This window comes from Sphaerodactylus townsendi, linkage group LG03 (genome assembly GCF_021028975.2).
Source record: "Sphaerodactylus townsendi isolate TG3544 linkage group LG03, MPM_Stown_v2.3, whole genome shotgun sequence".
Taxonomy (NCBI): domain Eukaryota; kingdom Metazoa; phylum Chordata; class Lepidosauria; order Squamata; family Sphaerodactylidae; genus Sphaerodactylus; species Sphaerodactylus townsendi.
This window is the reverse complement of record NC_059427.1, coordinates 97,806,421-97,821,948: the sequence shown is the minus strand read 5'-3', so window position 1 is coordinate 97,821,948 and position 15,528 is coordinate 97,806,421. Positions and strand designations below refer to the sequence as shown.

The 15,528-nt window shown below is 42.0% G+C and overlaps 1 protein-coding gene across 1 annotated transcript in view; it reads left to right on the top strand.

The window, feature by feature from the left end:
• The first annotated feature begins 2,302 nt into the window (after positions 1-2,302).
• STK10 (serine/threonine kinase 10) overlaps positions 2,303-15,528 on the top strand; it is a 92,377-nt gene continuing 79,151 nt past the window's right edge. The window contains exon 1 of the mRNA XM_048491087.1: positions 2,303-3,011. Coding sequence (XP_048347044.1) covers positions 2,856-3,011 — 156 coding nt within the window. The 5' untranslated portion in view covers positions 2,303-2,855. The remainder of the gene's footprint in view (positions 3,012-15,528) is intronic.

The following is a 15,528-nucleotide window of genomic DNA, read 5'->3' as shown; positions in this document are numbered from 1 at the left end:
GATGAGGGCCAATGTGGATGCTAATATACAAATGACATGCAACTCCCCCCTTCTTTCCATCTGAGGCAGGGAGGCTTTGAATATGTGCCTGGAGGCAGCAATGGGCTATGGGAGTCAATAACATACAGCTTAATTGGGGGGAGAATGTGTTGGATAGTAGAGGTGCTGATGGTGAAATTGAGATACAGCCTTCTCTGCGGGTAATTTGGCAATCCATCCACAGGAGCAGGCTCACAGCTAGAGGGTTCTGCTAGATCCAGATCTACCATTGGATGATCAGAGCTCATCAACAGCTTGTGGCATTTTCAATCAGATTAATTAACTGGTAGATTTTCTTTGAGAATCACAATCTGACCATAGTGATCAGTGTTCTTGCCACTTTTGGCAAGTTAACTGCACGCTACATGGGGCTTTCTTTGAAACTCCAATGTAACCAGAATTCAGCAGAAAGTCTGCTGTCAGGTGTTTACTATATGGGCCATATAAGCACCCTAGCCCTTAGATCTCCACTGACTGGCAGTTTGATTACAGGCTCAGTTCAAGGTGCTGAAGGACCACGTGCTCCTATACACCTCTGTCCGGGCATAAGGCCCATCATCTCAGGCTTCACTTCATGTTTTCTGATATCCAGAGGTTACAAATTACAGGGCTTCAGTAACGTCCTCCTGCTGTTGAGAAATACCTTCCCTCTCTCTCCCTGTGTTTGGAAATGTTACTGACTTTTTGGCATCCAACAATCTAAAGCTTATTTTGGCAAGCTCCTCATTGACTGGTTATCTCCTTTTGCTTGGTGTTTTTACAGAGCATGTGAAATAGCTCTTAAGAAATGTAGGTTTTGTTTTGAATACTGCCTTACAGTATGAGAATGTATATACACACTGGACACCTCAGAGCGTCCACTGATGGTTTTAATACATTAAAATAATTTATTTTCAGAACTCCATTGTGAATGCTCTAATTGAAAACACTGAATCTCAAAATTATGACATATTCATGTTAAAGCATAGAATTTTAAACTGGAGAATTAAATTTTAAAAATTAAATTAGCCTGACTTGGTACAAGTCAAATGCAACTGTCTATATAAAATTCTCAAAGCAGGGGGAAAAGGCAAGGATGAAAGCAATGTCCCCCCATTTTAAAAAAACCCTTTACAATAGCAAAGTTTATTGTCACATAATAAATAACCTAGCAGCTCGCATGCCTTTCAATTCCAGGTTGTGTAATTCTAAGTATATCCTCTAGATGTCCCTGTTTCATACACATTTGCAAACTAAAGAATAAGCAGCAGAATTGGTAAACTGCTCCCAGAAAGTTTGATGCAATTCATACTACTAAGTAAGGTGTTATTCAAGGTGCTATTAGCCCTGTAGCATATATACAGTATTTCATTCAGCAGAAACCTCCTTATGGGCCTGGAAAATGAAAGTTTCTACACTGTTCCAGTACAGCCAGCTGCCTAACTGAAACTTGCAACTTCCATTGTGACACTAGAGTACCTCCGCCACAGGCAAGCCATGCCTCATCCCCATGATAATTGGGGTTCCCAACAAGGCTTGCAAAGTAACTTGTCAGCCGAGGAAAAAAAACCACTGAGGAAATTGCAAGAGCGAAGCAAGGAGAGGAAATTCAAGACGACCAAAAAGAGATTGTGCTAAAATCACGAGTTGAAGTAGTGATTACCTCTTAGTTATTGGCTCGAAAAATTGCTTACATCTCCTATTTATTCCTCCATACTTTTGCAAGGCAGGCTTCCATGATTCCAGCTAAAACCACTTTAAGCCATATGTGTTTTTGATGGGATTGAGTGTGAACTGATCATCTATTCGAGTATGACATGAAGCTACTGATACAGCAGGTATTTCAAGTCTGTGAAGTAGACATCCAGATGGAGTGGGGGGCTTATTTATTTATTTGCAACGCTAGAGCTTTCATGGTTGCACATCAATGCGCAGAGAAAAATTTCAAAATGTTGTTTCAGATTGTACATAACTTCGCAACCTCGACTTAACATCCTTCCCAACTTCCCTTCGACAGTGTTCGAAAACATCCCCCCTCCTTTCCAATCCGAAAGCACACTACCGAAGAAGATATAAAGTTCGATCCTTGTTCTGTATATCTCCCTCCACCCACGCCCAGGAATGGGGCTCCCGCAGGGCGAAGAGGTCCCCCGCGTGGCCTTCCTTCCTCCCTGACTACGCTCTTCCCGACCCAAAACACTGGCGTGGATAAAGGACTCGGAAACGGAAACTGCACTTCCCTTGCCCCCGTGCGAGGGCTGTTTTGCGAAGAGGCGGCGGGACTGGACCGGGGAGGGGGGGCTGCGAGGACTTCACTGACCCAACCTACAGGCAGGAGCGGAGTTGCTGGGGCGGAGCCCGGAGAATCCGAAAGGGTCCCATAAAGAGGGGGCGGGGCGAAGCAGGCAAGGCTGTCGGGCCGCCCGGAGGTTTCCACTATGGGCAGGGAGAGGGGCGAGTCCCAGCCTTAGCAGGTGAAGCAGCGGCGTTGCGTGGCCCATGTGCTCGGGCTGAGCAGCCGCTCCGAACTTTTCCCGGGGAAATTCGACCCCCAGCAGCAGCGGAGCGAGAGAGCCGAGCGGGCGCGCCCTTGCCCGTGGAAGCCGAGCAGGTCGCCGGGCTGACCGTCCGATGCTTTTGCTTTCCCAAGTGTCTTCTTCAGCCCCGGCGCCGCTGCTTGCTCTGAGGAGTCACCCAGGGTTCATGGGCTGTCCTTCGTCTCTCCCAGCGGGCCTCTAGTCTCCCTCCACCAGGTGGTTGCAGAGGACTTACGGGACCCGTTCCCCTGCTTTCTCTCTCGCCTGTTCGGTTTATGGTGGGAGATCACCAGCAGTGCCATGGCCTTCGCCAATTTCCGACGCATCTTGCGCCTTTCTACCTTTGAGAAGCGCAAGTCCAAAGAGTACGAGCATGTCCGCCGGGACCTGGATCCGAATGAAGTGTGGGATATCGTCGGCGAGCTGGGCGACGGCGCCTTCGGCAAAGTGTACAAGGTGGGCAAGGGGTGTGTGTGTGTGTGTGTGTGTGTGTTCAAAGTTAGCGGTTCGCGCGTCGTGCCCGAGAAGCCGCAAATCCGTGAAGAGACGCGGCTGCAAAGTGGCGGGAGGGTGGGCACCAGGGATTCTCCTGGCTCTGCCTCGCGCAGCTTGAAGCCCTCAAAGACCAGCCTGCACTTCTGAACCAGTCCCAGAGGAGGGCTGCTTTCTCTCGCCAATTTAGGAATAAGTTAACGCTTGTTTTTCTTCAGGTGGGATAGTATCCTACCTATATATCTGGGCTTCGCCTCCTGGAATAGGAACAGTTTTACTCCCCTGTGGTTTAGAGAGTCACATTGGAAAGGTGGGAAACTTGGCCTTATTCCAGGAACCATGAGCACTCATAAGGTGGCTCTTTTAAAAAATCCTTGTTCTCCTTCTCTAAGGGGGCAGCTTCACACCTTTCAAATGTGGAATTGATAGTCATGTCCAGTATAGGGCACACACATCATTTCCCTGGGGCCACTACCAATTTAGAACGCAGGCCCCCACCACACAAACCCGTTCGATTTTCCTGAATAATTGAATATTCAATATTATTTCCAATAGACCCTCATCTAGTAATGGACTTATAATTGGGATGGGGAGTTCTGGGATATTGAAGTGTACCCTTCCTCCAACTGGTGGGATGTGTCCCAGTACACTCTTAGGATGGCATGTCTGAATGGGATAAAAATGTTTCCATGAAAAATCACCATGGATTTCACAATCATTGCATGCCTTCAGGCAGAAAGTTCTGGAAACAGTCCTGTATGGTGCATGTGGTTGTATACAAAACATTACCGTCTGTGTGTGCTGGTAGACCTGTGCACCCTGTTTTGTGTTAAGAGCTGTCACAGACTCGCTGTATAACTGTGGAAGCATTTTATGGGCTTCAAATACATTGGTTTTGAAACTTTATTTATTGGTTGATGAATCAGAAACAGTTATATCCAGATGATTCACAGGAAGTTTAAAAAGTCATGGGGAAAGGATAAAGTTGAAGTGCGGAGGGGCGGGTCTATCCTTTTTCTAAAGAGGTTGAGGAAGATGATATCTATCATAAAATGAGAGGGATCAAGAGAAGGGATACAGAGCATTTTGGGGGGGGATTTCCACATACTTGTTATGCAGTGTTAAGCTTGTTGCTGACGCTCTCTGAATCATTTAGGTTATGTATTCCTTGAGGGGGTGTGGATAAACTAGTATTAATAGAATTGTGCAGGTATAAGAAAGTTCTTCATTTCTTTTCCCTAAGATTGTGTTGCAGTCTTTTACAGTGGTTGACTTTCCCTAGTTGTGTGGTCTGCTTCAGTCAGTAGAAAAACAGACCAAGGGACTTAAGATCTCCCATCTTGGATGGTGTTAATGCTCCCCTTGAAAAGCTGGGTTCACAGCTTTGGAGCACTCCTGGATAGCACCATAGAAAATTAGGTGGCTGCTGCAGTTTAGAGTGTTTTTGTCCAACTTCAGCCAGTCCACAAGCCGACAGCCTGAATAAGTTCAATCCCTGGTGCAGTCTGATATAGCCACAGTGATCCATTCCTTGGCTACATCTAGACTGGACAATTGCAGTAGGCTCTGCTTGGGATTACCCTTGAAGAGTGTTGGACTCAGTGGTTCTCAACTGGGGTCAAGACCTCTTTGGGGGTCGAACGACCCTTTCACAGGGGTCGCCTAAGACTCTGCATCAGTGTTCTCCATCTGTAAAATGTATAAATGTTAGCGTTGGGGGTCATCACAACATGAGGAACTGTATTAAAGGGTCGTGTCATTAGGAAGGTTGAGAACCACTGCTCTAACTAGTGCAGAATGCTGTGGCTAGACTGGTTGGGGCCAGTTACCCGGATCATGTGGCTCCAGTCTACAGCAATTATACTGGTTTTTTATGTGTTCCTGAGCCCAACGCAAGGTGTTGTTTTTGACCTTTAAAGCCCTTCATGGCTTGGGATGTGGGTATCTGAAATGCCATTTTCTCTTGTATGTTTGTGCCCAGGAAGTAAGGTCACAGGTAAAGGTCCTCTTGACTGTCCCATTAACCAAAGAAGCTCAGCTGGTACACACATGCGAAAAGGTCTTTTTAGTGGCAGCCCCATGGTTATGGAACAACCGCCCCAAGGAGGTGCACCTGGCCCCCTGACATTCAGTCGTTAGGAAGTAGCTGAAGACAGTTGTATTTAAGACAGCATTTGATTAGTTCTTTTGCCTACTGGGTTTTAACTTACTGGTTGTCTGTGTTTTTCATTGTATGTTATTTTATTATTATTAACATAGTAAATAATACATATTGTAACAATAATATTATCTACATAGTAAATAATACCTTGAGCTTCTGTAAGGTAGAAAGGTGGCTAATAAATGTTTTCAATAACTTTAAAATAAACAGAATCAATTAATTGGATTCAGTTTTTGCTAAAGGACATCTGTATTTATAAAGCTTTTGAGGTATAATAAATTTCTATTTGCCGTCTAGCCTGGTATTTTTACTTTGTCAAAAATTAATTTCTTAAAGGTTCAAACTTCTTTGTGCTCCAAAGACACCCCCCTCCCCATTTTTGTAGTTTGAATGTTATCACATGTTAGATAAATCCTTCTGGGGATCCCGATTTGGCTCTGCAGATCTCATTAGTAACTGATTAGGAACAAATGAGAGGCCATCTAGTTTCCTTATGTGGGGAAAGATCTTGCTTGCTAGACTGAGGAAAGACTTCCAAGAGACAGTTTTCTCAAAATGCAAAGTTTTAATTAGGATGCAGGCATGGAGAGGCAAATGGCACTCTGCCAAATTGTAGATTGGAGGGATGGAGGAAACTGACTTGGACCATTACACTTAGTGAGAACAGTGTACAAGGGGAGGCTGACATTGCTTAAATGTCTTGTGTGTTTGGAGGCTGCTTGATTTTGTACAAGAGAGGAAAATTAGGTGTAGTTTTTGGCTGTGGCAACAGGTGTAGTGCTTCAGTGGCTAAAGAACTAGCTTTACAGAGGTCTGATATCGTTTATTCAGTTCAGACAGTGTTCTGATGTGATTCTGGCCGCTAAGACTTGAGTGGATGTTATCTGGGAAGCATTGCACATGGCGCCATCTGATTAATACTTATTCCAGCCACCTTTGAAGATGAGAATTCATATGGCTGCTTGAACTAGAAACGGATGAGTTGGGAAGTCTCATTAGCTCCAATAATGAGCATTCAATCCTGTCATGGTGCTGATAAGGCATTTGAAAAATGGATACTTATTTCCAAAGAAAAGTATTGAATTCGCAGGCTTTGTGGAAGCAACGTATAGATTGATTTTGTGGTACTGATATGATATTGCAACTAACTGGAAATTATTTTTTCACAATATATTATTGGTAACTCTTGTGCTCATAAAAAGTAGCGGGAACTTTTGCTTAGAGCCACTAAAGTTTTATCATGCCAGTGCTGAGTGCATACAGCACTCAAGTTGATTTGTTAAGCTGTCTTATATACACCAATTGTGTTTATAGCCAATTGTGCCTGTTCTATGTAAAGATTTCACTTTTACAATAAAAGAGAAGATTAAAAAAGTGGAAAGAGTGGATGCTGAGCCATACAACTTCCTTTCTAGGTGGAACAATGTGTCACTCTTAGAGTAGTGTATGACCCAACCCTAAGCATATAGGCATAAAAAAATCACATCTCAGTAAATAGAATTTGCTTTTAAGGCTGCGTCTGAACAGTGCTGCCAGATTAGAACAGCGATGCCATATCCAGTCATTTGCTACTCTTATTGCCTCCCTGCAGAAAAACCAGCCTAGCTGCCAGTATGTGCTATGCCACAGTATCTAAGAGTGACATGTATTCAACCACACCGGCATTGGCACTTACGTCTCTGGAGGAGCGGGCAGCGACCTCCACCAATTTCCCTCTCCCATTGCAGATTCTCACTTTCACACATGATTATAATGAATCGGACGCTTGTCTGCCACAGTCAGTCTTGTCTTTTCAGACTGTCAGCAGCTTCCCCAGGGCTTCACAGAGAGGTAACCCAATGCCAGATTCTTTAACTGGAGCTGCCAGGGATCGAACATTTGGACTGTTTGCATGCCAAGCAGATGCTCTGCCACTAAGCTATGGCCCTTCCCTCCATCTTTACCTGAGAGAGTACCAGTATGAACGAAATTGGAAGGGGCTCAGTGCATTGCATTGGGAAGGGCAAGTTGAAAAGTTTGCTGTTCAGAAATGAGGATGCTGGATATGTCTCATTGGATGTAACTTAAGTGTACTTATGCACCTTGCTTTGATTACCATGCCTGGGCCATCACAGTCATATTTTTACTAACCTTCCAGTGTGATGTGGTGGTTAAGAGCAGTGGACTCTAATCTGGCATATCAAGTTTGATTCCCCAGCCCTTCACCTAAGTAGCAGACTCTTATCTGGTGAACTGGATTTGTTCCGTGCTCCTACACATGAAGCCTGCTGGGGTGACCTTGGGCTAGTCATAATTCTCTCGGAACTCTCTCAGCCCCAACAGCCTAACAAAGTGTCTGTTGTGGGGAGAGGAAGGGGCGGCATTTGTAAGCCGCTTTGAGATTCCTTACAGGAGAGACAGGCAGAGTATAAATCCAAACTGTTCTTCTTACTATTATTTAGAGCCATTTAGCTCTGCTGCCAGGGCTATCCATTTTTCCAGGAATTGTGTATGACCTGTCAAAGCTCATGATACAAAAGTTAGTTTTTAAGATGCCACAAGATGTTTTAGTTTGCTGAAGCAAACAGAATTTATCTGCAATTTGTCAACCACCAATCACAGCCCAATAAAGTTCTTCTGTTTTGACTTTTATATCCTGTTCATGAACTCTTAAAAATTATTTGACTTGAAGCAAAAGCCTCATTGTTCCAGCAGAGGCCAAAGAACAAGCCCCACCCACACTCTTTCATATTTGATCAGAAGGTTCCATTTCCGTGACTGCCTCATTCCTTGTGTATGCCTCCTTTCGTAGCATTGTAATTGGAAGTCAACCCATTACATGGTTCCAGTTCAGCTGCAACTAAAACTTATTCAGGCTGTCGGTAAAAGTTCAGTAATGGATTTGGCACATGTGAATCAACCAGTTCACATCTGGATCATGGGGTATGGGGGGATTTAAATGTAAGGCATGTTATAGTTATCACTTGCTTACAGTGAGGTCGAGTAAGCCAATATCCTCATAACTGTTACAGTGTTGAAGTTTTGCCAGTAAATACTGTGAAGAAGGATGTTCTTTCATGTCAAAACTGATTCATGGCAACCCCTTCCATGGGGTATTGGCAGATGGCACATGGTACTCACAAGGCACCATGTTTGGGATCTGTGTTCTAAAGGGTGGCGAGATTGGGCATCTGTGGAGGCCAGAAAATCAATTAATATCTACCTACCCGAGCTCATTTTGCATGGTTGTACCCACAAGGCAGATTGGATCCACATGCCACTGGGTATTGCAGTCACTCACTTGTCCAGACAATCCAAGAATGTGTGATTACAGTAACCCAGAGTTTGATGTGTAGATCCTATTACCATTTGAGAATTCTCACTTTATGCCCCCTGTGTCTTCCAGGCTAAAGTTCCATCTCAGAGGGTCTTAAAAACCTGTAGCCGGCATGACATCTACTCTGCTCCCCTTTCCTTCATGTCCCTCAAATTGGTTCTCATACACTTTTTGCTCATCTAAAGTTCCATTAAACAGTTAAAAACTGTGAGAGAGTAGCTTTTGGTTTGGGGAAAAGCACATATAGCATATTTTCAAAGATATATGAATGAATGAATTTATTGCGGTCAAAGACCAATCCTTCCATAAAATTCCTATATACAATCTAATGTACCTTCTGCTGTTACATAGTGCATACAATAAAATATACAGTTACATAAAATAACCTGAAAATTCCATTCCTTAGTTTGGCAATCCAAAAATACAGCCATAATATCCATGTACACTATATTATCACATTCCCATCATATCTTACTCACCTCACTAATTATTTGCTACTAAAACATATATATTATTAATTTATCTTAAAATTCCTTAAATTTTAACTCTTCTCCGCTTATCATAATAGGTTTAAATATATATATTTATAAATGTATCAAAATTCCAGCCCTTAAGTGTTATTCCCAGCAGCTTTCTTAATATTATATATTGCTCTTCCAAATTTAGCAACCTTAAAAGTCATTTTATGATCCTTGTTGGCAAGGATAAGTGATAGAAGAATATTTCTATCTCTCCCTCTAAATCGTTCCAAGATTTCCTTCATCAGGCCTTCTCTATTATTTCTATACAATTTGAAATCAAGAAGGATATGGTCTAATGTCTCAATGCTCCCATCCCCACAAGGGCAAACACAATCTTCTAGAGGAAGTTTCCTATATCTGCCCTCAAGTACAGCAGAGGGAAAAACATTAAGTCTTATTAGGGTAAAAATTCTTCTATCTTTAGGATTACCCAGCTGCTTAAGATATGACATCATCTTTACTGTCTTTAACATACTTGTGTCGTAAATTGGATTCCTAACCCTGATTGTTTTAAATGTGACTAATTTTGTCCACAAATAATATGCCAGAATACTGAAGAGTTCAGTGTTTTCAGTGTGAAAAACCTTAACTTGATTTCCAGGTATGCTGATAGTCATGTTGTGACTATGTGAAACTGCTTCTGTCCAACTAACACAGTTTTATATTTCACTTTCTATTTTGAACTGTTGTTTTTTTCTACCTCTTGCGTGTCAAAAACTAAGGTGTAGGTGTTCAGGTAACAGAAGATTAGGCATTTATGTTTATAAATTCCATAAATATGATAAATAGCACAACTTCATATGTTAGGTTGTAAACCACACATATGGACTGTAGGTTTGATAACAGTCAAATTTGTAAATATTTCAATGTTTTTCTGAAACTTCCAGACCCCACCCCCCACAACTTTTTTCCATAGCTTCAGACTTTGTGGAGATTTTGTGTCTCTTGATCATAGGCATAGCAGACTTTGCTAGGGAGGGCAGCATGATTGTTTTCATCTAGGTTATACAAATATGAACAATTAATGCTATGACTTTTACCCTTGATATATAAATGCCTTTTGATGATGAATAAGATTTACAATGTTATATCTGCTGTTACCTCTGTCTCACCTAAAGATAAAACTAGAATTGCATATTAACCCACCATTTCCTGAACCTTTTTTGTTCTAGAATGCTCTGTTCAGGTCCTCACGCCTACATACCCTGTTTGCCTGAAAATAAGACAAGGTCTTATGTTAATTTTTGCTCCAAAAGATGCGTTAGGGCTTATTTTGTTCAATAATTTTGTACCTGATTCATTCTGAGAAGTACAGAACGGGCCCATACATGCCAGCATAATTTTCCCCCACCCCCTGATAATTTAATAGAGGCCGCAGGAAGGACCCAATATTGGAAGAGCAATAACTCTAAACCATGACACAGTCTTGATGCCATTCTCAGACAGGAATTGAGACAGACTTCTAGTCCAATCAGCAGTATAGGAGGATTGAATTAATTTCACAACACCTAGCAGATATCTTGGCAGTTATTGCAGTTTTTATTTTACCTGTCTCAAGCAAGATACAGGGTGTGCCCTATCCATCCTATCCACTTTCTCCAAGTACAGGCGAAAAAAAATCTGACTATATGCCTGGTCAGATAATAGGCCCTCAATGCAACTCTTTTGAAATCTGAGCTGCCTGCATAAGTTGCTGAACAATATTCCCCCTACCTAAAACAAAAACCAGTTATACATCAGATGTTCAACTTGTCTAACCAGAATGAGAATGATTAGCTTCATCCTTCTTTATCGTCTTCCCCATGTCCCTGTGTGTTAAGGAGAAATGTGATATCCTATTCTGGGAACAACAGCTGAAAACTGGGTACAAATAAATGCTTGTTTTTAAAAGGGCAAAGGGATGGGAGGGAGCATGTGGTGAAATCGTTCATTGTTGGATGCCATTGTAGTGTAGAAATATTTTAATGGGTGTCTCACTTTCTTAACTGAATAGTACTGGCCTGCTTGGAAAAGGGCAGCAGAAATAACTCCGTAAGAGTTGTGTCAACCTGATCCTGCTTCTTTACAATAGAGGCCTGTCTCTAAGATACGTTGGGGATGTGGAAAGCAGTTTTTGCTGAGGAGTACATAGACTTTAAAAACAGACTTTGCTATCTGGCAAATATGCAAAGGAAATGTTGGTTTTTCAGTTCAGCTTGAAAAGAGAATTTGATTGGAAGGAGTGGCATAGTTTGTTGCTGACAGGTGCAATGCTTAGTGGAAAGGAATGTACTAGTTGACTGTGTTTAGTATCTAACAAACAATGCGTAAATATTGATTCTCTCCAAAATCCATTCCAAACAATGACAAGGTTTGCAGACAAGGCCAGACAGGCCCCTCAGTTAGGTACATCTTAACTTAGTTGCTTTGAATGGATAATCCGTTCTAATCAGAGGATCTTTGAAGCCTGCAATGTACCAAGGTCTGGACAATGTGGCTAATATAAACCAACACTTTTCAGTTTCTTTGATCACAAAGGTACTCTTTATAATGTAAATGGTTGGCTGGAATCTAGTCTGAAGGTGGTCACCGGTACTGTTTTCACTACATTTGCTTGAGTTCCATTCAACTTGGTTGTGAGGTTGCCTCATTCTCACCATGAGGTGAAATGAGCATCCTCGATCTGGCTAAAGGCTCTCAGTGATTGGCTTGTGGCTTTGCATTAGTGTAAGGATTGTTGAAAGTGGCACATTTCTTCCTGCCCACTTGGTCTTTTTCACTGTCTCATTATTGTCTGTGTTTCCCTGCCTCATTCCACCTCATTGGCTGTCCTGTAGGGAATTATTGAAACACCCATGGCCATGAAGTCAGAACACAGAGTGGGTTGGTCTCTGTAACTGGACGGCAGGAGATTTGATATAGCCATCCTGTTTTGGCCCACAGCCCTAAATTTGTTGTCATGCTGAAGCAGATGTTAATCTGTGAAAGCTGAATGCACTTTTAACGCAAAAGCTTTGGAAGTTTTAAACAGTGGCTGAGCGAGCTGCAGTACACACCATGAGGCCTTGCTACAGAGGTCTGTTTTTAAAAACACCCTTTCCGCTGTAGTGAATATTAATTTGTCCCTATAAGTGTCCCTTCCTTTGCTGTAATAACCTGAGACCGTTGTATCATAGCAGTGCCTCTTGTGAAATGCTATCGCAGTGCTCCAGAGGTTGCAACCGAGAATACCCACACCCCTGATAACTTCATTGCAACAGGATGGGGACAGGATATGCTCCGGGTAGCGTGGTTTGTGGTACTGCTGTTTTTGCTTCGAACAATGAAATGAAGCAACTTCCTGGTGACATGGTTTTCTGTCAAGGTTTATTTACCCAAACTATAGCTGTTCACTAACTTCACCAGCAGCTATCAGTTTGCCTGTATTGTAGTAATGGTGCTCATTCTCTTTATCTTCTGCCTTCATTCAACATAAAATCATCTATTTAAGCCAAACACTGGGGTAGTTATAATTCTAAAATTCTAAATAAGTACAGCATATAATGGGTACTAATTTTGAATGTCTTATTTTGGGGCTTGTGGGAAAAGAAAACACTGTTAGTGAACACTGGGTTTGACAAATGCCCAGAACAGCAACTCAAAGGCCAGAGTGGGTTTTCAGTGTCTTGCAGTGGTTAATGTTAGACTAGGACCTGGGTTCAAATCCCCAGTGTGTCATGAAGCTCACTAGGGGAGCTTTTAAGAAGTATGCTGACAAACTAGACATGTCCAGAGAAGGGAGACTAGAACGATGAGGGCTCTGGAGACCAAGTCTATGAAGAAAGGTTTAAAGTGCCTGACATGTTTAAGGTATTATGCCTTAAGAAGAAAATATTAAGGGGAGGCATCTGCCTTGACCCTTCTTGAGAAAGACAGACTGTAAGTGCTGTAAATATATATAGAAGAGCTGTCATGTAGAAGATACACTTCTCTCTTGCTCCAGAAGGCAGGAATGGAAGTAAAGGGTGGAAATTACAAGGAAGTAGATTTCAGCTGCTGGAGGTCTTGGATAAGAGGCTGGATGGTCAGCTGGTGTGACTTCTACTGTTGTATAGGCCTGCATTAAACAGAGGTTGAACTAGGTACCTTTCAGCTTTTAACCTATACTGTGGATTTTAGTATCTTACAGCAGTCACAGCATGTTACGTATGAATACTGAGAGAAGCTTGCAGACTAATGGATCTGGATAATGAAGTTGCATGAATGCAGGGGCGGAAAATGATGTGGCTGTGATTATGGCAACCACTGAAGGGAAGTAGTGGCCATTGGCCATCCTTGATTTGAACTGGCCCATGGAGGAGTGCAAAGGGCTGTCAGTGAGAGGTCTAGTCCTGAGAATAAAATCCAAATTTGTTAGTTCTCTGCTCTAACTGCTCTAACTTTCTCTTCTCTAACTGCTCTAACTTTCAGACTGCTTATGTAGCTGCCTGCATTTGAAAGCAAACAAGTTTTATGTTTTTGCCCTTATGGTGCAACTTCAGTAAACCTAAGAAGAAAATGGCAGCTCAGTGTTTAATATTGGTTTAATATATGCAGGGTGTAAGGTCTCAAAGGCCAGTGTGTAAGTGACTGAATTATTTGGTCTCACTTGGGCTAGATCCTGAACATTGACTCATTTTCCAGGCTAGTTGAAGCCTTCATTGTTGTGGCTTTCACGGTCTAACAGTTTAAGAGCAGGCATATGTTAGGGGAATATGACGGATGCACTCTTGTCTTGAATTCAGGATAGATATGTGTCTGTCATGTTTTTTCACTTGTCCTAGTTAACCTGAAACTAATCCTAATGATCTTTCTTGAGCATCTTGTAACCAGTGCTTTGTTCCATGCCTTACTTTCTTACATTCTGAAGTGTACCTTCAACTATGTTAGTTGAAGTAATAATGTCTGTTGATGCACAGATGACCCATTTGGTTGTTGTTTGACACTTCTGCTGCTCTGCACTCCCTGCAATATCCTTTATACTTTTTAGTTCAGTCTTTTTTGAGAGTCCCCTATCTGAAACCTGCCCTGTTTCATGAAACCATTGCCTCATCTCCAAGGAAATGCTTGTTTTGAAAATGTCTATGCTTCATTAATTTTCCAATTCCCCTTTTGAACCTCTTCAGTCTGCTTTTCATGCCATTCGTTCTACTAAAACTGCACTTTCCGTTTCATAGGTAAAACTGAATGTTCTTTCTCCATCATTCTCCTAGTTTTATCAGTAGCATTCAGTATTGTTGACTGTTCCATCCTCTTTAAATCAGTGGTATTGGCTTTGATATTGTGGGTCAATTTGAAGTTTTCTGTTACCTCATGAATTCTTTTCAAGTTTCTCTCCCAGGCTCTATTTTTTTTCTTACTCAGTAAGATTTACTTATTTAGATAAATATTTATTTAAAACAGTGGTGGTTTCTGCATAGCCCAAATATAACGGGCTGAGGAAGGTATTTATCCCATTTTGGGGAAGAATTTCACACAGGGCTCTTCCCCAAAACAGGGTCAGCCGGTTATATTTAGCTCATTTGGGTTTTACCAACATCACTACACTAACAACCTTTTTGGAGAAACCAAAGGAGCCACAGTAACCCGGACTGTTTGCAATCGCTTCCTGGAGGGGTGAAATCTCCAGTGGAAAGGCAAACAGTGGAAACCAGATTCATTAATAACGTATTACACACATTATTATTGTGCTGTGCAGAAACCACCAATGAAACAATAAAAACGGTCAATAAAAGTGTACAGTTCCCAACTACAATATTGCCATTGCTCCTGCCAGTAGCATCCTAAAAAGATCTATGTACATAGACTCATGAAAGTTATGAGGGTGAGTTGATTCATTACAGCCTCAACAAGGCATAAGGGCACTCACAGTGAGGACATAGGCAGAAATAGTTGTCACCTGCCTAGATAACTGGATGATGTCATGGGAACCATCATCACATTCATACCAGCTTTAAAGATGGTAATTAGGATCTTGAACTAAACCTTGAACTGAATATTGGGGTGATTTATGTAGGGAAAAACACTTTGGCCATTGGACTAACTTGCTTTCCAGCTAAAGGGATGGATCTAAGGAAACTCTCCAAGTCTTAATGGAGTCTATCAGAACGGTATTAGATGCAGTATGGTGTAGTGGTTTGACTAGGCCTGTGGAGGCCCTATTTCAAATTTCCACTCTCCCTGAAATTCATTAGGTGACCATGGGCTGGTTATTCTCTCAGTCTAACCTACTTCCCAGAATTGTTGTGAGGATAATATTGGGGACCAGAGCTTTTTGGAGCAGTGGTGGATTAAAGATCTATTAAATAAGAATTACTGATCCATTGTAGGTAGTTGTTCCCACTAATATATCAGTCTTATCAACTAATATCACCTCTACCTTGTTGGGATTCAGGGTTTATGTTCTCTTTCAGCCCATGTAACCACTGCATCTAGGCATCATATAGTGTTGCCAACATGTAGAGGCCCGTTTAAAGTAAACTATAA